The 21,430-nt window shown below is 44.6% G+C and overlaps 1 protein-coding gene across 11 annotated transcripts in view; it reads right to left on the reverse strand.

Annotated features, from left to right (window-relative positions):
- The window catches only part of NFIA (nuclear factor I A), a 244,444-nt gene that overhangs the window by 95,011 nt on the left and 128,003 nt on the right, over window positions 1-21,430 (reverse strand). For 10 of the 11 annotated variants that reach the window (XM_084211877.1, XM_084211885.1, XM_084211883.1 and 7 more), the window contains exon 3: window positions 16,848-16,913. The exons of the other annotated variant lie outside the window; for it this stretch is intronic. In XM_084211877.1, the coding sequence (XP_084068003.1) occupies window positions 16,848-16,913 (66 nt within the window). The remainder of the gene's footprint in view (window positions 1-16,847; window positions 16,914-21,430) is intronic. 11 annotated transcript variants of the gene reach the window in all.

Raw genomic sequence — 21,430 nt, forward strand, 5'->3', positions numbered from 1 at the left:
AAGCATTTCAATTCACATTAAAGACCTTGTGCAATGGAAACCATTCCAAGATCTAAGATGTCTCTGCTGTGGGTTTTCATTTCTGATGACTCCTAACATCACTGGGTACTTTTCAGTACTCATGTGTGTGAGAAATCAGTTAAATACCGTTTTTTGATATAACGATAAAAATTTAGAATCTCCCTGTCTACCATAAACCCAATATGATAAAAAAACCTGCATTAATACCGATAGGGGCCTATAGCTTGAAAAACAACAGATGTCTTAAATTAGCATATTTCTGTTTCAGGTCCTCCATCCAAAAATGAAATATTAAGGAAAAGAAGAAAAAAATCATCATAAATGGTCATACTCATTTGGCAGTTTATAAAATAATATGCCTCCTCAAAAGCGTTTCAAAGTAAATGAGATGAAATCTACCTTGGGATAATAATTCTGGAATATTTATAGCATCCAACAATAAAAAGAGTAATAAAAAGAAAAGCCTGCCTCCCTGAAAATAATAATATGAAGGAGTTATTTATCTTCATATTTTCACATCAACCCTGGTTACAAGAGCAATGACAGCTGAGATCTCCAAGGTCTGTGGTGATATTGCCAGTGACTCAGTGTCCAAATGGAGCTTCCAGGGAAAGCTGGCAGCATGTGGTGCTGCAGGGTGCTCCCTGGGCACCCACCAACAGGCACCCACCCACCCCATGGGAAATTTGGGCACTGGAGAAGGGAATATTGCCATCCCTGCCCATCTCCATCTCCATCTCTGTAAAATAATGTCCTAATGATGAGGTTGGCGTTGCACTAACCTCAGGATCCCCCAGACAGCTGGGAAACCTCCTGAAGAGAATAATGTAAGGATCATAGTTCTACCCACTGGTGGTTTTTTGATGGTTTTGTTTCGTTTTTTGACCTTATTTCCAGTGGAGCCTGAAAGGAGGGGGTCTGTACAACCCGCTTGTCTGCGGCCAATGGCGCGCGCTCCATCAGCCGCCCTTGCTCCTCTCTCCATCACCTGTCCTTGTTCCTCTCACTCCTCACCAAGCATCAGCTGGTGTTTTGCCTCCTGAATCTGCCCAAAGGTGTCTAGGATGCTGCTGGCAGGAGGAAGGAGCCGACGGCAGGGCTGTGTGCTGTGGCCGCGCTCCGGTCCGCACGCTGCCGGAGCGTGCCTTGGAACACGCAGAGCCTACTTGGGTTCACACTGCTCCAAATTAGAATTTAGCTACAGTATTAATGCCATAAATATTATTGTTCATGCTGTGTGAAGAACATCAGTGTGAAAATAAACGTAAGGATATTTAAAAACTGGTGTGGAATACTTAGGTATTCAGACTAATCACGGGCTGAAATAAGCACATTTGTTTCAAATCCTGTTTATAGCACTGCAGCCCCTCCCTCCTTTAAATCTTCCTCTTAACCATAGTGATGTTTATTGAATACCTGTCATTTCTCCAGCAGCATGTGCCAACAGCGGCTCACCAGTGCCAGGCTGCATGAAAACCCTTCTGTCTCCTATTCTCCAAGGGGCTCCCTTAGATCAACCACTACCATACCCAATACACTGAAACCCATAAATTTGCAGATACTGTAGTCAAAATTCTTAACAGGAAAGTGCACCCATTTTGCCCAGTGTAGCATACTGAAATATCACATGGTGAGAAGCATTTCTCACCATGTGTAAACTGTCAATTTGATTTGAAATTAAAATTTTTGATTAACATGAGCATTTCTGAGCCTCCCGCTGGCAGCAGCCCTATTGCTGAAAAGTGACATGATTTGTGACACACATGCTGTACAGAAGCCCCATGCCAGCAATTGTTAAAACCATTTTCATTCTGCTTTAATACGGTATGACACTCAGGAAAATAATTTTAATATTTAGGAGAAAGAGGGTAAAGGCTTAAGGACTGAAGTCCTTTATGGGTGTGAAGCGGGATTAGAGCAGCACGGAAAATCAGCACGGAGGTCTCCCCATCTCACAAGTCATGTCTCTTTTCAGCAACAGGAACCATCTGCAGGAGGCTAAGAAAGGTCCATGCCGAAGCACAAAGCCTTCTTTTAAATCCAGTTGATATTTCAAACACAGCATGATGTACTTTCCACCTATGAATGCCGAGATGCTTGTGCACGGCAAAGCGCTCGCAGCTCCAATAATTAAACCCTCTCGGATGGGAGGTAGGGTTTGCTGGTTTCCACAGCAGTCTGTTATTTTTCCATGTTTATCATTTCCCCGGAGATATCAGTGGTCACCGGAGACACTAACATTTATATGGTGAATTTCTTACGAAAGAGGAAAGTTTTGTGACTATTGAGACTTTTAAGGCCGGGAATCTACCTCTTCATCAGGGTGGTGGGAAGATTTTTGCTAGTTTGAACAGCTACCAAGTGACACCAAGAAGCAGGACAGATTTCAAGGCTCTGATGTACACACAGCAGGAGACAAAAGTTCAGAGGGGATTTTTATAAACGTAAGCCTGTGTCACTGCTGCAAGCTGCTGACTCAACTGTGTCACCTGCGTGTTTCTCAGAGTGGATCATTTTTTTTCCAGTAACATCATGTTCTGAGGAAGTTTATCATGAAACAAGTATCACGAACAGTCATTCTGAGCAGCAGAACAGCTTTGATATGTGTCGACACGCATCTGACTTTTCTTTGAGCTCCTAACACTGTTCATCACGTTAAGCACTCTGCTCTGCTGGACTCTCTGTTCCTAGTAAACACAGCCATTTCTAATTGCCATAACACAGCAAGTTAAAAAAAAACCCATAGTATTTCAAAAGTAATTTTAGATGGTGAAATGAAATACCAGGATGATTCAGATGCCCTGGAAGTATTCAGGCCTGAACATAAAGACACAGGCTCATTTACGTTGACAACAGAGCATGGGAACACAATCTGCATGAAAAACATGATCCTCAATAAAGCTGTGATACACAGTTACTGGAAGTATGCAGGTTCTTTTAAATAAGTCTTAAGTTTAAATAAGCATTGTGTGTAAACACCTCACTTTAATTAGCATTTTGCCAAGAAATTATACAGCTGCACTCAAGGATGCTGTAATTATTTCAGGATCTATAAAGCCCTTCCTCAGCTGGTGGGAGATAAGTGGACCATGCAAGGTTACCCTGCAGACACCCAGAGCTGGACCAAGGGAGTCTGAAGTCCTGTGGGCACAGAATCAGGGGGCTGTAAAAAGAGGTACTGGGGGGTTTTTAATGTGCACTTTAGTTTATGGTTACAGGAATAATCCATGTACCCAGATAATATGGCAGGATTCTCTAGGAAAACCCAGAGTGCAGGAGGAGCTGCTGGGGCCAGGGTCAGGTGAGGGCAGCTCCCCTGCCTCCCTTTGCTGGGTGATATGGACACAAACCCTGGTGATTCATCCACTGGTTCTCCTCTCATCCTCCCTTCCTGGCACTCCCCTCTCTTCACACCACGGCCCTTCTAAAAGACTGTGGCAGCACACCACGATAATGGAAGTACCTGCTCAAGATTGGATTGCACAAATGTGATGTCAAAGTGAGGGAGCTGGGCATGGGAGCTGAGTCCTGCTCTGGTGGTGGTGTCAGTTCTCAGCTGACACCAGTGGTGAGCCAAACTGTGATCCATGGTAAACTCCATAGATATTGTGTATTTTCCTGTTGTCCTTTAAATTGAATTTTTGGAGTTATGTCTCCACGAGTCTCTTACTCCTCTGTTCTTTGCACACAACTAAGTCTGATAGATCTTAATCCCAACTAGGCTGATATCTTCTGGTTACATATTAGTTATTTTAACTAACCTTAGTTATTCTTGTGGCTGGGGAGGGAAGAGATTTGTCACCAGTCATGTCATGTCACCCAACCATCTGTCCCTGACTGGCTCCGCTGGAAGCAGCCCAACCCTGCCCCGGGGTGACCCAGGCTCTCCAGGCTCCTCTCCCAGGCTCTGCCAGGTCTCTGTTCCCCCAGGCAGGGAGGAGGAAGCCCCAGGGACTGAGTGACTGACTTCCCAAGCTCTGCTGCTCTCAGGGTTACCCACAGACAGCAGTGGAGAACACCCAGTGTACAAGTGGGCAATTCCCCAGCCAAGTCCCAAACCAGGACACAAATCCAGTGGGAAGAGACTGCTGGGTGTGGACACCAGCAGCAGAGCTCTGCACCATGACCGAGACTCTCTCTCCCTTTCATTCTAAGTGTGTGTTTTGTAGGGCAGCATGCCCTGTCTACATTCCTTTACGGACTAAGAATGGACATTTATTAACAAGCACTTGGGCGGACAGCCCAAAACTCCAGACTCCTGGCCTGGGACTGCAGGACAGAGAGGGCCAGTGACCCCCATTTGTGTTTACTGTACTTCTACAGACACATGTTGGTGTGATGGGGGCATTCACTTTCTCAGGTTCAGGCCAAGGTCAGGCCAGAACACAGAACAAGTTTATTTTTCTCGTGTAATCTGCTCGAGCTGTGGCCCAAAGGGGGTCTCAGAGTTCACTCACTCATTGTGAGGGATCCAACATGAACACAGCAAACAGAAGAGGCAGACTTGCACATCCCTCACTGATTTCAAGTGCTCATCCCACGTGTGGCAGATTGGGTGGTTTCAGGGGAGGTGCTCAGGGAATTGGGATGACAATGGTGGGATGTCCCATCCCAGGAGGGTGCCTGCAGCAACTCAGACATGCTCCTGGGGTACCAGTGAGGACCTGGGAGGAATGTGCTGCTGGAAGCTGGGCTGGACAGCTAAGCCTTTGCACTCCCTTCCTGTGATAGATTTGCCTTTCTAGACCATCTAAGCCATTCCAGCAGTCAGTGTGTGTGGCACACTGCGATACCCAGCCATGCAGAAACGCGGCACTGGGGTGGACTGCTCTATCCTCGTGTGTTTAAGACAACCTGAAGATACCACAGAGGCCAGGACTTCACGTTTTTGGGCCACACTCAGCAGTCTGGCCTGTGACAGTTTGTACTCTGACTGACTTTCAAGCTGGCAGGAAAGAATGAAAAAGGAAAAGGAATTCCACTGGCAGAGAGCTCTGCATTAAACTAAAGCAACTCAGGTAAAAGAAAACCCATCTATTATGGTTTGTGATGCATAAACATTCATTTCTTCTCTGATCCTCCTTTGCTTGCATTACTGAAATGCAGAAATAAAGGGAAAAATAATGATGGATGGATTTTGGAAAAGTTAGAGTTCAACTCAGGATGGATGTGATCCCAAACATTTCAGATTCTTATCTCATCGTAATTGGAATAGCTGAACCTCTCTTGTCTGCAAAATTAGGCAAGGCATCCTGTGAGAATGGGCTCTTTTACACAGAAGTTTAGTCCCCAGACACATGAAAGAATGAAAACAAGAACTGGAACAGAACATTTTTACTTTTGAATAATGGCTTCATTTGGGCAGTTTAGAATAAGACTTCACTGGAAGAGCTGAGGAGGAAATTCTCTCTTCCAGTGTGCCCATCCCTAGACACGTTCTTCTACAGAGCACACGAATACTTGTCAAGAGTGATAATTTATCTAAGAAACTCCCATTCTGTAGAATTCAAAAGAAAAACAGAAAAAGTACACGTGGACGACAGACTGTCCACTCTTCTACTCCCTACATCTGATGATGAAGAAATCACTCAGCCAAGTCCACATGCCCTGCTAGAGACACCTTTGCTCTTGAGCAGCTCTGTCTCAGCTCTGCTCTGGCTTGTCAGGATGAGCAGGAGAGGGGTGGGTGACTTCCTCCAGAAGCTGAATCTCAGGTCCAGAGCAATTTGCAGTGTTTGAAACATCTTGGTTTTGAAACTCCCTGAGGTCCAACAGAGAGAGATTAATTCTCAAAAGACCTGGTATCTCTGGTGATTACAGAGGGACAGGAGGGATTTTAGGCTCACCACTGGTGTCTTGTTTTAATGCCTACTGTTAAATCCATGTCTTAGTCCACGTATCGTGTCAGCATAGATATGGAAGAAAATTTGCTTTCTTCCCCATTTCTTGCCCCAAGCAATCTCTGTTGACATTCTCCATCCTCACAGCTTTATCTGGCTACTTTTTGTTTGTTTGTTTTTTCAATTCAGAGGCCTGTAAAATACAAGGGCTGCTGAGTTATCCTTGTGTTGCTGCCCTTCATCCGGTTCGTTTGCAGGAGGGAATAATGATCTGTCACCAAGGTAAATTCACTGCCTGGCAGATAATGCCACAGTGTTTCTGCTGCCCATTTCACAGTAAGACATTCTTTTTCAATGATGCTGCATCTCTGTTCTCGTGGGAACAGTTTACGGCTGACATAGCAATAGTAGTAATAACAACTTACATTTATATTGTACACGGGATGATCTTTACTTCCCTCTCCTTCTAACAGTGGACAGCCCCCAGTCCTGCTGCAAATCCATCCTTCATGGCCATGGCAGACAGAAATCTGGATTCACTAACACTGAGCTGCCTCATTCCTCAGCTGCTTGCTCGGGCTGTCACATCCTTTCCAGCCCGCTTTGTTATTGATTTAAATGGAGCCGTGGGCCACTTCCCAACCCCTGCTCTAAGCCTTCCCTCACAAAAATCTGTGGGGATCCCCTCCTGCCTCAAAACCACAGCCTCCTCAGTCTGTCAAGCTGCTGTGCAGCCTCTGCTGCCCCTCACCTCCTCCCTTCCCCCTGCAGCTCCAGCTCTGGCATGCTCGGCTGTACGGCAAAATTGGCTCCCCTCTGCACGGCGTGGGGGACAGGGCCAGCTCTCTGCATTCTGCTGCTGGAAACTTCCTGAATGCGAATTCCCTGATTCTGAAAATCAGGACTTTGAGGTCTAACATGTGGGAAAATTGCAGGAGGTCTGCAGTGCAAAGCTGGTCAGGTGGGGACACCCCCCCAAACACCAGCGGGTTTTCAGATGGAGATGCAGCTGTCAAAGAGCCTTCTGTTACAGACAAAATCTTAAGAGTAAGGAATTAAAGTAGGAAAATAACTGGGACAGGGTTCTGGGTTCTCTGGGTGAGTGAGAGTGGTACAGTCACATAAGCAGCATCCCTCCCTGATGATCCTGGGAGAAGGAATACCAGCAAGAGGTTTGGCCCAGCACGGTCTGAGAGCTGCTGCTGACACCCCTGTGCTTGGCTAGGGCAGGGCCATGCTGGGGTGGGCACACCACAGCCGGTATTGGGGTGCTGGCCATGTGTCCTGCAAAGGCCAGACAGAGAGAAGATAAATATTTGTAACTCCTGGAGCAGCCCTATCATTTCCTTGTGCCTCCCCTCACCAGGGATGGGAGCGAGGTGCTGGCTCCTCACACCAGAGCGTGGCTTGCAACAGATCCCCTTGCTTCAAGTGCAAGTGAGGGAGGGCAGGAGGCAATGATTAGAGACACTCTAAAATGATTGCATTAATTGAATCTTATAAAAATGGAAAACAATGGCAGTGGGTAATAATAAAACCCCACTGTAACCACGCACATCTCCTGTTTACTAGAAGGTGCTTCACTGACTACAGATTTACTCTGGGGCACAGCAGGAAACTTTTCTCCTTTAAATTTAATCAGCCCTTTTTTTAACTCTTTTTTTTTTTTTTTTTCAGAGAAAAATACCAGCTATCAGATCTGTGTTTCCCATCCACTCCTAAGACTCCTCAGTGCAGTGCCTGGAGGTGATAGTGTGAACTCACTCAAGAATGTGAAGGCATTTTATAAATCATTTGGTTCCAGCAGGAGGGGGAGAAAGGGAGAAGGCAGAGGGATGATATAGTTTACAGCACACACTCAGCAGTAACTCCCAACTGTCAAACTTCAGCATTTTCTTCAGTTGCAACAGTGGTTAACAAAAAAATGTTAAGACAGCAGACCCAAAATGCACATAGCAAGCAGCACATTTAATCAACTTGCACCTTCCTACCACCCCACTGCCCAAACCTACCCAGACACTATCACAACCCAGAAAAAAAAGTTGTCCAAGTGCAGATAGCGCCCTGAGAAAGGAGCAGGAAGGAACAACACGAACCGCTGTAAACAACTCGCGGCACCCTTTTCTTGTGCCAGATAACAACAGCAGAGGGAAAGGAGTGTGTTTACGAGTGTGGCTCACTCTCCTCACCTTCCTCCTGCCCCTTTTGCCATGCTCACTACCTCCTGGGAAAATATTTGCGGACCATTGCAAATAAAAGTCTCCTTCTCACTTTCCAAGAAATGGATCTGGTACTTTTCCATTTCAGTCACACTAGAGCCAGGCTTCAGAGGGGATTTTATTCTCACAACTCTGAGAGAGCCGCCCTAAACTTTCTTTCCAGTTCCTAGCTAGCAACTTCTGCAATTAAAAAATAGTATCTAATTATCTGTAGAAGTGATGAGGCTTTTTCTGGGAGCCTGGTCTCACTAAAGTGCCCCCCTGACAACAGCAGCAGCCTCCTATGCTGTTTTTTCAGGAGCTGTGCATTGCCCTTCACATGCACCTCCCTGCTGGGGTACACCACTCCAGCCTTACAAAATTAAGGTCACTTGGAAAGCACCTGATAAACCCAAGAATCTGCAATATGTGCAGTCATACAGGTTTTTTCTGAGTGTGCAAACCAAGTATGAGTATGAAGGTCTGGATCCATTTGAAAGCAAACCACCTTGTACCTGTAAAACCACAAGATTCATAAAGGCACCATGCCACAGGCAGAAACCAGAGGAAGGTGTGAAAAAATGACACACATTTCCATAGTGTGTAGATATATTTGGAAAGGTCTGGAGGCAACAGAACACCTCCTGTGCTGGTCAGGAAGTCAGAGCAAAAGAACACCTGAGTGTGAGTGGGAAAGTGCAATCCCTTATCTACACTTGGACATTCCCATCTGGATGAACCAAGCTCTGGCTGAAGCCACCCACAGAAGTTTAGGTGTTGGTAGTTCAGGTACACTGAAGGGTAAGTGGGAGGAAAAACACCTTTTGCTAAGAAGTGTCAGACTGGCTGGGACAGGAGTCACAGAGAATCTCTGATGCCTTGGGGTGGACTTGTTAGAAAACAGACAGACACTCACCCACCCACTGCTGCCACTGCCTCTGCCTCAAGCCTTCATCCCCTCCCGACTTCTGCAGGAAGGGAGCCAGCACCTCCCCCCCAGGACACAGCACAGCTCCCAGCACACATTCCTAACTTCCAGTGGTTTGACCACAGAGGGCAAAATTTTGGCCAGGGAGCACTGCTGATGGCAGGAGAGCAGCGGTGAGCCAGCCTGGGTTTCACTGCTGTGACCTCTGAGTGAAGGTTTCCCACTCCCTGCCACAAAGAGACACCACCTAAGAAGATGTGGAGTAATGAATACTTGGGTGAAGCGGCTGATTTCAGAGGGGGCTTTTATCCACAGGCCCTGTATTTATAGTTCAAGCCTTTTCAATTAATGCGCACACCCTAAAAGAATTAAACTACTAATTATCACATTTTACTGTGGTTCACAGAACTTTCATCAGATCTAGTAAATGAAATCACGAGTGCAGCAGAAGAAGCTTTACTGCGCCAAATTATGTCAAGGGTATATCATGTTGATAATAAAAGATCACTTGGTTGGAAGCCTAACCTAGAGGGTTGGGGAGGCGTAAAAAGTTCACATTTTGGATCATGCTGCTCTGGTGTGGGCGTTTTGTGTTTTTTCTCTTGGTTATTGTGGAAGGCAATTCTCCTGCAAGTAAAATTTTCCCCTTGTCTTACATTACCGAGCACTAGGGAATTTTTACATAGGAAGGCAAATAGAAAGGTTTGGGGTTTTGTTTTGCACGCCAGACCTTGGCATCACATCCTCCCTCCACTAATAAACTCCCCTCTCCACTCAACAGAAATTAAACGATGCCCACACCACAAATAAACTCCTTTCCCTAAGTGCCCAGCTTCCTGGTGGGCAGGGTGGTGTTCCAAGCCTCCTCCAGCCTGTGGTCCGCTCCGGCGGCCGCAATTACCCTGACGCAACCCAGCTCTCAGCTGCTAATTAAACAGCAACTCTCTCAAGAAGAGAGACATTAAAAACAGTTGTAGTGAAAGCTGGTGGTTGCTCACAGCTCCAGCTGCTGTGTCCTGGGACGTGGGACACGGGCAGGATGATGCCTGACCATCCCGGTGCCGCCACGGAGCAGGGGACAGTGACCTGACACTGAGGTGCCCTCGGGGCAAAGAAAATCCTTGACCCTGCAAAGGGAAGCTCCAGAGCTCCCTAAGAGGCTGCTCCTGGCCATCCCTTTTCCAAGCTGCCCTCTAGGTGGCCCTTACTGTTACCTCATGGATAAAGATTCATGGGATGGAGCAACAGAATAAAAATGCATTTTTGAAAACACTTAGAACAATCGCAGCCGTATTGTCCATTGGAAGGCTTCATTGCCTTTTTTCTGTACAGACACAATGGGAAATAAAAATATATGCTGGAGCCACTCTTATTTCTCCTCTCCTTTGCAGTGCTCAGCCACTCCGAGCGCAATGAACGCTTCATGTCTTTCAAGCACTGCTTTGTCATGCTCTAAGCATTCATTTCATGCTTTGAATATTTCCTGTCATCCTCGCCTTGGATGAATTTTTTGTGGGAATGCTTTGCTTGTGAAGGTTAATGGTTAGCAGCAGTGGAAACTGAAGCCCTCTGTCAATGCCCAAGCCTGGAGCACTGCAGGTCACTGATGAGAAGGGTCTCCAGCCATGGCAGCAGAGGCTGCACAGCTCTGACCCCACTGACGCCCCCGTTTCTGGCCTGACTGACAGTCAGAGCCATTTGCCATCACTGGGTTCCCCCAGGAGAGGGCCAGCCACTGATAAGCAGGCTAAATCCTGAGCCTACCACTCAGTCCTGGAAATGGTGTAACTCTGCCTCAGCCTGGACTCAGAAAAGAATGTGGTATTATAAGGGAAAATGATGTTTTCTTTCCTAATAATTCAGGTGATTCTTCATGACAGTCATGAACGTGGATGGGAAATACACCTGGACGCTGCAAAGCTTCAATTCTGCATTATTACGATTGAAATGCTGTATTTCTAGTTCTTTTTGGGAACGTAATGCAATGAAATGAGATGAAGGAAATGCAAGACTACATCACACATAAGCTAAATTTATAACCAGACATATCTGCTTTTGTTTCCTTGGGAAACGCTGGCTCTCAGAGCTGCCTACAGGCACTCTCAGGGGGTGATGAAACACAGGTTGGACCTCGTCAGACCTTTCTTGGCTGATGGGTCCTGTTAGACTCAACAGCCTGTCCTGCCCAGTCCCAGGGAAGCCAGAAGAGACCAAACCCCACCAGTTCTCCCTGACTCGGCCACAGCTTCCAAGCCTGGACAAATTTCCCCACTGCTGTTCCCAGTCAGCACACAACGTGATCCGTAAGGGTGCAAATCTGTTCAGAATTTGGTCCTGGCAAGTTACAAAGGTGCAAACAAGCTGACATCACCAGGAGCTCTGACTTCAGCGCCAGCGATGAGATTCCTTATTGGAAATGCTAAGGGCTTTTTTTTTTTTAAAGCTTTTTCTGAAGAAAGTTAATTTTAGATTAGTCCCTCAGGCTGTGATAACTCCTCAGCGTGGCTCTGTAAACAAGAGAGGAGAGTCTTCTTGCATTTATAAGATTCTGATGCAAATAATCCCATGAACAAGAGCATTAATAAAAGCTGCCATTGCTGTATAACTGCCTTTGCAGCTGTAACTGATAGAAAACTTTCTCTGCAAGGCTCAGTTATCTCCTGAAAATGAGGTGTTTCAGGAATGTTAGTCATCTGAGACCGTGTGTTTTCTAACAGCACCAGCTTCAGCACTGGGTGTTCAGAGGACTGCTCGTGTCCTTGCACTCCTCAGGTGGGAGCTGAGGGGCTTATCCAAGGAAAGGGGAGCTCCCAGACAGCCCCAGCACCTCCTTGCAGAGTTGGCATCGAGCTCAGTTTTAGCTCTGAAAGCCCGTGAGGCAGCTGGGCTCCACCTGGAGCAGTGGAGAGGAGAGGTCAGGCATGGCCTGAGCAGAAGGGACAGCCTTGGAAGGCAGAATATTTCAATATTTCCCCTTGTTAAAAATTTGGCTGTGGAATGACCTGGATGTCACTCAGCTGCCATTTAGCCTGGGATGAGTGATGGGGACGGCCACCAAGAGCAGGCACAAGTTCTCTGCTTGGGATGAGGGTTTGAAGGGCGAGCTGTGAGTCTGAGAAGAGTGCCCAAGGCTCGGGCCAGGCAGGCACAGCTTCCCCTGGCCCAAGCTATCCCAGTGCTTGGAATGCCACATTTGGGACCAGAGGGAAAGCATTCACAGAGGCACTGGACTCTGTTAGTTCGGGCAGAGGGGTCTCCCCACACCTAATCTCCTCCTCCCTTTCAGCCAAAGCTAAATCAAGCCTTCTGTGACCAGCTTTGCCTGGAGAAGAAGAAACTTCTCTTTAAATTTGTTCCCACTGTGGCCTTCTCTTTCCCCCACAGCTCAAGGGCCAGAAATTCTTCCTTTCTGTTTCTAGGCATGGAAAAGTAAGCATATACTTAAACATTTTTCTAAGGTTTAATACTCAAGTCCAACCCTACTTAAGCAAAGAATTCACAGATGATATTTACAAGTCCAGTGTAATTACTGCAGGGCTGAAAAACGAGTTCTGCCAGTTACGGTGCATCACTGTTTTTCTTTTTTCTTTCTTTTTTTTTTAAATGTTTCAATGAACAATGTGCCTTTCATTTCCTGCAGTGCTGTTCAGGTACTTGCAGCTCAAAGCAGTGAGACTGCATTAAAGCCAAAAAGCATCTTTATTTTTTAGAAAAACGCCTCTCCCTCTTCAGAAATTGTTTGAGCAATGGATTTGGCACACTTTGCAATCAGCTGTAATAGTGAATGCTGCCCTGCTCGCTTGAGACGGGAGAATTCACCAACTTCTTTAAAAAGAACTCGCTCATCTACAATCAGAGTGCTGTGCTACCAACTCTGAGCCACCAAATCACAGTCCCCTGCTGGAGAGCAGGCTGTCAGAAATGACACAGCATCCTCCTGCTCTGCACTGCACACCTCGTGTGCACCTTTACTCTGCACTTACTCACTCACCAGTGCCACCACATCAAACACAAACCCTGCCCGACATCCCTTTGGTGACAGCAGCAGCACAGCTCTGATCCACACTCATTCACTGCTCTGCTCCCTCCTCCTGCCTTCCTCCAGGGTTCAGCTCCTGATGGAGCAGAGCAGAATCCGACTTTTCATATCCTCTGAAGGCCAGGATGGCAAACATCCCCACTTTGCAGACAAAAAGAGCAAAAGGTTTCCCTACAAAAGTTTAAAATAATCCTACTCACAAAAAGAAAACCTATCTGATAGCTGTTTCCACGACTGAAAGTGAGAATAAAAGCCTGAGAGAGTGTCCACAGCAGTGCTGAGCTGGGAATTCAGTTGTTCCTGATCCCCAGGCATGCAGTCACTTCACTACATCAGGCTACCCATTTTGTCATCCTCACTTCACTGAAAACGAGTTTGTTTATAAAACACAACACCAAACCAGTGCATTTAACAAGCTTTTAAAATCAATAACCCCCTTTTTTCTTTTTTTCTTTTTTTTTTTTTTTTTGATTGGGTGAATTGCAAAATCACTTTGTGGTGCCAACTGAAATGAAGCTTTTACATACCATTAGGCAACTACAAAAGTGGGGAATTTTCCACATGGGTGTTCCACCCAGCTAGTCAGAAAAAAATCCCTCATTTGAGCAAAATATCAGGGCATCAAAAAATGTTCTTGCCTTTCAGGTGAAGTCGCTAGCTTCTTTCCTTATTCCTCCTGCAAATTTCCTCACCCATATAACAAGTGGAGGAATTCTGGATTTTCTGCCTCATCCCAAAAAGCTGTTTCCCATGGTGACAGAGCAGCACTGTGTTAGTTTTACCCCCAGCTCCAGCACAAAACATCTGGACCTTGGCCTGTCCATGCACCAACAAGCATGTTTGCTTTTCATGGCCATCCTGCTGCATCTCTGTCCTTAGAAATAATTAAATGCTTCATATTTCTGTTAAATATTTGCAGTGGTGGCTGGATGACTGCCTGGAAACTATTCTGGCTTAATGAAGGCTGAGGGAAAGACCAGAGTTGGTGTTGAAGGCACCACTAAGAGCAGAAGGTGTCACCACTTTCCCTGTCTGTGATGATCCTGCTCCAGAAAATGAACCAGCAAAGCCCACTAGGAAAAATACAGGAGTGGCTCTAAAAAAGAAAAGCTTTTTTTTATTTCCCATGAACTTCACTTCATGAAGGTTAGACATACAGGCTTTGCAAAACAACACATACAATTTGGGATGATAAATTAAAATCTGTAGTAGGAGGCCTTCTTTTTCAGGGCCGTATAGTTGACCCTTCTGAACCTACATTACTCAAGGTATGCAAAATATATGTGTATAATAAATAGCTCTAGAATTTATGGAGTGGAACAGAAAGGATATTAACAGGCAAGTAGAGAGGCTGTATAACCCTCACAAGGCCTTTAAAGATTTATTTTTTTAAAATGAAGGAATGCATGCATGGAAAAGGCAGCACTGAATCGATACACTCCTTTGTGCCTTCCAGAAACACGTGCAAAAAAATGCTTCCAAATCTGCCCTCAATCTGGTCACTCCACTGTTGGCATCAGTGGGAATGAGATTATTCACGATTCTATTTTTTCTTCTACCCCCCCAAAAAAAAAAAAAAAAAAATTTAAAAAAAAAAATTTAAAAAAAATTCCTCTCTGTGTGGGCTCATTCCCACTCTCAGTAAAATCAATTACCAGCCTCCCATTGACTCCTGAGGGATTTGGATCAGGCCCTGTGGAAGTGGGTCTACAGCAAGTGTAGAACAACGCAGTTAATATGATTTATTGTGTCCATTCCTGTGCGTGCAGTTTTTCATTTTCTAAAGGCTGCAGTTTTGCTTTCATCCTCACGTCCAGGAGATAAGAGCTGCAGATTTGTGTTGATCTGTGCTGGGTACCCCGGAGCTGGGGGCTGTGTGTGCTGGGAATGAGCTCAGCCTGCCCGGGGGGAAGGAGCCCTTCAGGGCCAACTCTCTGGCTCAGAAAATCTCCCACACACGCACTGCAGAAGGGGCAGAGCCAGCGAGCAGGCTGCTGCTGCTGCTGCTGCTGCTGTGCTGGGGAAAAAATACCCTTCAGTAAAACTGAAAAAAAAAAAAAAAGAGAGAAAAATCCCTGTTTATTAAAAAAAAAAATAATTAAAACCAAGTACCTTTTGCAGGTCAGCAGCAAAGTTCCAAGAATTTGCTAAAAGATTGTTTTACAGAGAAGACTCAGGCTCCAAATCAGAGATATTTCATTTCACTAGGCTTTTACAGATTCTACATTATTAAACACTGACATTGCTGCTTTTGGGGGCAGTTGTTGAGTAGCAAGCTTTGTTAAAGACTAAGAAACTGCAGGGTAAGATGAACTGTGCTTTAATAGCTGCGAAAGAATATTATCTAAACACGAAATAATAACATGCTTGGTGCCTAATACATTCTAAATTAAAATATGATTTAATAAACACAGGCAACATATTCCCCATAAAAAAAAAATAGCAGAATTGGCAGAACAAAAATCACAGTTTAGTCAGTTCTTCTCTTAACCTTGCAATCCTTTGGCTACAAATTAGAATTTCTGTGAACAGGATTGATAAGGGAAATTAGGCGCTGTCTTTCAGAAACAACAGCAATGTTTTAAGATGGAATGTTTAGAGATGAAGAGCACAAAATCTATCAAAATATGAAACCTTTCATATCTAATGGGAGGAAAACACAGGAGCCCAAATAGCCAAAATCTCAGCAGCCCAATGAGCCCTATGTTCCATGTCCTGTGATTCATTCTGGTACTTCAAAGGTTTTTATGTACCTAAACCTCTTCCCCTTCCCTTAATATCAAACCCTAACCCCAAAGCAGTCTAGATGAAACCCCTCAGCCTCACTGTCCCTTGTAGGGGTTTAAGGCAGAGCAGTTGGTTGCTCTGTGAAAGGGAAATCACACATGTATTGCTACAGGTACAGTACTTCTATATGGATTAACACATCCCAGAAATGGTGACAGGGCTTCAGAGGCACAAACCCTTCACACAGATTCTTTCTTGCAGAGTAGACCCCAAGTACAGTGGATAACACAATCTACATTTAGGTCTAACAAAAAAAAAAAAAAAGTCCTGGTTATAGATAAAAGAAGTCAAAAAATCCTACTACTAATAATCATCCCTTTTGTAAGTCCTAAATATAAGTAGTAAAGCAAAACTCAATGGCTGATGGGCCAACAAAAATTGTTGAGGTCTACCTTAGCTAAGCACAAAAGGGAAGAGAAGCTGTTCCATTACACACACAGTCATCTTTTCACACAAAGTCCCCACAGAAATCCACTATTATTGAATGATTTTTTTTTCCAGGCTGCTTTACAAAGCAAGCCATTGGTCGGGCAGAAGCCATTGCTTCTGCTTTGAATCTGTCCTGGTGCAGAGAATATGAGTTTTTCCAAAAGTTCCAGTTCTTCCAATGCTTCCACTCCAGCCACTGCCACTGGAGAAGCACCTAGGAGCTGCAGCTGAACCTCCCTGACCTATTTTTCCTGTTGCATCTAGTCCCCTGAAGGTCAAGGCCCAGGGACTGAAAGCCTTTGCTATGGAGGAATAAGGATAAGGGTTGCATACAGCAGGCTCTTTAATGGCATCTCCCTAATTAAAATTAATTTTAAAGGGGGGAAAAAAAAAATCTCTCTCCAGGACTGGACAAAGAAATGCTACCTCAGATTAGTGAAGCAGTAGCATTTTAACTATGAGGAGAGTGCACAACCTATTTGTAGCCAACCCATGTCAATTATTCTGAATCATCTTTTTATATTAGACATGGGGGAAAAAAAAAAATCTTTATAAATATGGGCTTTTGTAATATCCCAAAGCAGGAGCAGCAGGTAAGAACTTACCATTTTCTGGCTGGTCCTTAATATCAGCTTCACTTGGCTGGCTGGGACTTTCAGATTGACTTGAATCTGAAAAACATAAAATACAGCCAAAAATTACAGGGTCTGCTGTGGAAAATAGATCAGAGGCGCCAGACTTCCTCAAAAGGCTGAGAGTACAAACTGAGGACAGGAGTGTTGCACTAGGACATGATAATGCAAAAGTCCCGTGCCTAGGTAATACGTTTGCTAGCCAGAAAAAAAAAAAGAAAAAAAAAAAAAAAAAAGAAAAAAATTAAAAAAGGGAATCTTGTTTGTGGCACTACACAGAGTGCTTGGGGTGTGTGTGTTGGCATAAATTAAGCTTTCAGAATCCTTCTTTTTAAAGAAGGCATATTTAAACGACTCTCCTACATGTTTTTTTATAATGCAGCCTCTATGTTGTATACAAACCAGAGCCTTACTCCAACACATAGTAAAGTCTCAAAACATATCTCCAAGCAGGCATAGAAAGGTAACTTAGCAACCCTACATAGTCGTGGAGATTGTTGGCTACACATTTCTGGAACAAAATCTGCAAAACTGAGGGAAGAGCTGATTTTTTTGGCGTGCTTTCGCAGTGGTTACAGCACCACAAGATCCCTAAAATGCACAGTGCTGGTGGTGATTTCCAGTGGGATAAGTGAGTCCAGATACTGGATGACCTGCTTTAGAACTTGTGTAAATAATCCCACAGCCTCCCAGCTAACACTCTCCAACGAGCAAAATTTATTTGCCTAAAATAATAAAATGATCTATAAAAGGGTGTGTGTAAATATGAGTGTTGTGCATTTTTTACACATTATTAACTCTACTTTATGTGAAGATGATCGCTCTTTGGTCCAAAAATTATTCTTAGTAGAAGCTTTATAGTCAAATAGTATTTTCCTTCTTAATTATTTCTGTCACTATGGACTATGAAAAAAAGTCTCTTTACCTGTGGGAAAAAATATTTTTTAAGAAATCCCTCAAATAACTGTTTTTTTGCAATTAATACATTTTTTTTCCCTTTCCCCAGAAATTGTTCTGGAATTTATTGCTCCTGTAGAAAAAGTTTTTGCTGTGAAACAAAACTTAGGCAATGAAACCACTTGCTAATGCCTCAACACCACCCCTCACTGTGGCAGAACCCATTTTCTGACTTCACCTTGACTTTGCAGAGTTTGGAACTAGCTGTCTGAAATTTGACCACATTTCAGTGAGAAGTCAATGCAAGATCAAAATGTCACGACACTTAACTGTGATTAAATTGAAAATCTTACTTCTATTGCAACAGAGTCATAACACCACCCCTTCTTTTTCTTTGAGGTATTAATAGTGCTGGAAGAAGCAGTACTACTAGTGACCTTGGGTCAAGCAATGCTAATTTATTGCTTTAAAAAGGTTCCTTGCTTTTAAGCAAATGAAGATTTTAATTACCACAGAGCACTATAAAGAAAATGCCTATTTTAAATATTCAAATTTTTTTTTTTACCTGCTGACTGTCTGCTTTAGGTATCATTCATAGAAGCTTAGAGGACAATCTTGTATAAATTAAAAACTACAAGTTAAAAAAAAGCACCCACAAAACAAAACTTGATGAATTTCAGAATATAATCACTCAGAATATTTAGCAAAGAAAGCTTCAGTCATGATACTTCTATTTAAAATCAATTAAATTCCCCTAAAAAGTGAAATATATCCAGTGGTCCCAGAATCCATTTCTTCTCTTTTGTATTTATTATTTTTAATAATTTTGCCAATGAAGCTAAGGGGGGGGGAAAAAAACCCCCTCACTTCTGCAATTTTGTTTTAAATATTGATCTACTGAATTATCTCTCCCTGAAGCTGAAGTCAGTGCCAGCAGATACACCATGGGGGTAACGCGCACAGCGCTGCTGTATTCTGGATTTTGGCAAGAAGTTTTGCCTTTCCGATACCGCAAAGGTAGAAACAAAGGTAAAATATTAGGAATGTAAAATATTTAGTTAACACTCAAAGTCAACATTCAACGGATTTCATTTTACAGGGCGGGCATTCGCCTTTCGCTTATTTTTTAGGTTTTACTTTCCCTCCCAGCCAGCCATGGCTCAATCAGAGTTTGGGCTTTATGTTTCAAGTAGGCTCGGAATTCCACAAAAATTTACAGATTTGGAGAAGTTCCTGCTGAAATGTGGGACTAGGAGCATGTTTCCCTTTCCTAAAATTTGGAAGGAGCCAGGGAGGCGGCGAGAGGGCCGCGGTGGCGGCCGCCCGCGGGAGCCGGGCTCGGCGCTGGCACCTTGGCTCCAGCACAGCCCTGCAGCCGGTGGGCAGCACACACAGCCCGAGCTGCTCCTGGCTTGGGAGGAACAAACAAAGTACTTTTGTCTGCCTCGAGTGCTGCTTTCCCAACACCAAGGCTAGTGGCACAAGAGGGGCTCCACTGGCCGTAGGACGTTTGTTTGCACGCCGAATCTCTAACTTTCTCCCTTTATCACCTCGGCTCCGGCGAGAGCGTTTTCCCTAATTCTGCCTCCCCGCAACCCGCCCCTTCTGCTGAAATTAAATATTAATTTCCCAGGGAAAGACAACACAGCTTTAAGCACTATTCTTCATGGAGAGGCACAGGGCAGTAAAACACAGGATGAGGTGGAATTAAAGCCACTCAATCCTGCGGTGGGGATCACGGGAGGCTACCGAAAACATGGACTGGGCAAGCGTGTGCTCAGCATTGTTATGCAAGGTGGCATCTTGTGGAAACCCCAGATAAGAAGACTGAGTTGAGGCACTTAGCCAAAATGTTTATATGCAGAATTTTGCTTCCCTGATTTTATTCAGATGCCGCAGATGATCCGGCACACATAAATGTGCCGCCACATGGTTAAGGGATTGGCAAAATCAGAGCCATTGTGTTTTACAGTCTTGCCTAGGACGAGGGAGTCTTGCTCAGCCTCCACCACTCGCTCTCTGCTTTTTCAGCAGTTGGCACTAACTCCTGTCAGGGCTTTTTTGTTGTTTTGCACATGGAAACTTTCAAATTCCAGTTTTCTGAACGTTTTAGTGTTCTGCGGGCTCGGCTACGACAGGAGGGGGAATGTCGGTCCTGCTGAGTCAGTTAGCCAAACAGGTGACCGGAGGAATAAATTAATTCTTGCCCATACATAATTGATATAAATGGAAGATCGTTTTCATAAGTATTTGCATTAAATCAATAAAATCACTTACTATAGAGCAGTTTAACAATTCATTTGATTTTCTCTTTTCTATATATTTGATAGACACTCTGCAAAACAGTATACACTTTATGCCTATTTTCTTTAGCAACAACACTGCCAGTTAAATTCTACCACCTGCAATAATTAGAGCCATTGGAAAACATACAAAACAAAATATACAGTAGATGCGAGCCCCTCTTGAATCCACGGCCCCCTGCGGCAACGAGTTTCATTGGTGCCTTAAGCTAAGGCTGGTAGGAAGCCAAAGAATCTGTATATTACAATAAAGTGCATGTTATTAAGGGGAGGATTTAAATGATTTCAGATGGAGTTGGAAATATTATAGTGAGGAACCACTATTAAGATTGCTGATTAAAAAAAAAAAAAATCACCAAGGAATCTAGTTTAATGTTTAAGGAAGCTTAACCTTGAATAGCACAATGGGTTTTATTTGGGGGCTTTTTTAGTTAGAGAAAAGTTAGTGGTTGGAATTTTTAACCCTGAGCTAGCTGGGGTTTGAGTGAGTCTGTGCACTGGGCTCAAGGTTACTGGTCAAGAGAAGCTCAAGGGGATCTGGTATCAACCACAACCATGGCAAACAGGATCAAAAAAACACGTTGAAGCTATTTTACTCTCCACTTCCAAGAATCAATTATGATTAAGGGATAAAGGAAAAAAAAACAAACCCGCAAACAACAAAACAGGCTAGTTTTTCAAAGTAGCATTTCCTATCACGTCTCTATTCTCTGTTCCTCTTTGGATCTGTTCCTTAAGCATATGCTACCACAGCACGAGCGAGCCCCAGATCTGCCTGGTCCCAAACCCTAGGCAGGCAGGGACCTCCAGCTCCGGGACGGAAGCTCTGGACTTTTCAGGCTGCAGTTTTCCTTTTCAGCTGCAGCAGGAGCACAGCTCCAGCTGGGCTGCACGGCGGCTGCATGGAAGCAGGGCTGGCGGCACTGGAAGGGAGCGCTCCATTGTTTGGAAAGAATAAAACCTTCCCAGGAAAGTCTGGCCCGTGGACAGGACCAATGTCAACAGACTGACAATGTTGTTCTTTTTTTGTAGACCGTGACACAGACGGTGAAGTGTTGTTGCACTCCTCCACCAAAAAAGCCTCTTTTGAGTGCCACAGCACTTCCCATTGCTAAACCACTCCATGGCCACCTGACTGGGGACAGACAGGACACTTTGTGGAGCACTCCCAAAAACACGCCGTGTTTTCCAGGGCAGGCTGAATCCAGCCTGGAATTCACTGGGGTGGCAGTGACCCTTTTCACCGTCTGCTGGTTTGGGCAGACCCAGTGAGTGGGTGCCAAGATCATTTTTTCCCTCTGTAGAGCAGCTCCCCAGCAGAACCTGAGCTCTGAGCAGCCCGTGAGCTACCACAGG

The sequence above is a fragment of the Fringilla coelebs genome, assembly GCF_963513975.1.
Source record: "Fringilla coelebs genome assembly, chromosome: 9".
Taxonomy (NCBI): Eukaryota; Metazoa; Chordata; class Aves; order Passeriformes; family Fringillidae; genus Fringilla; species Fringilla coelebs.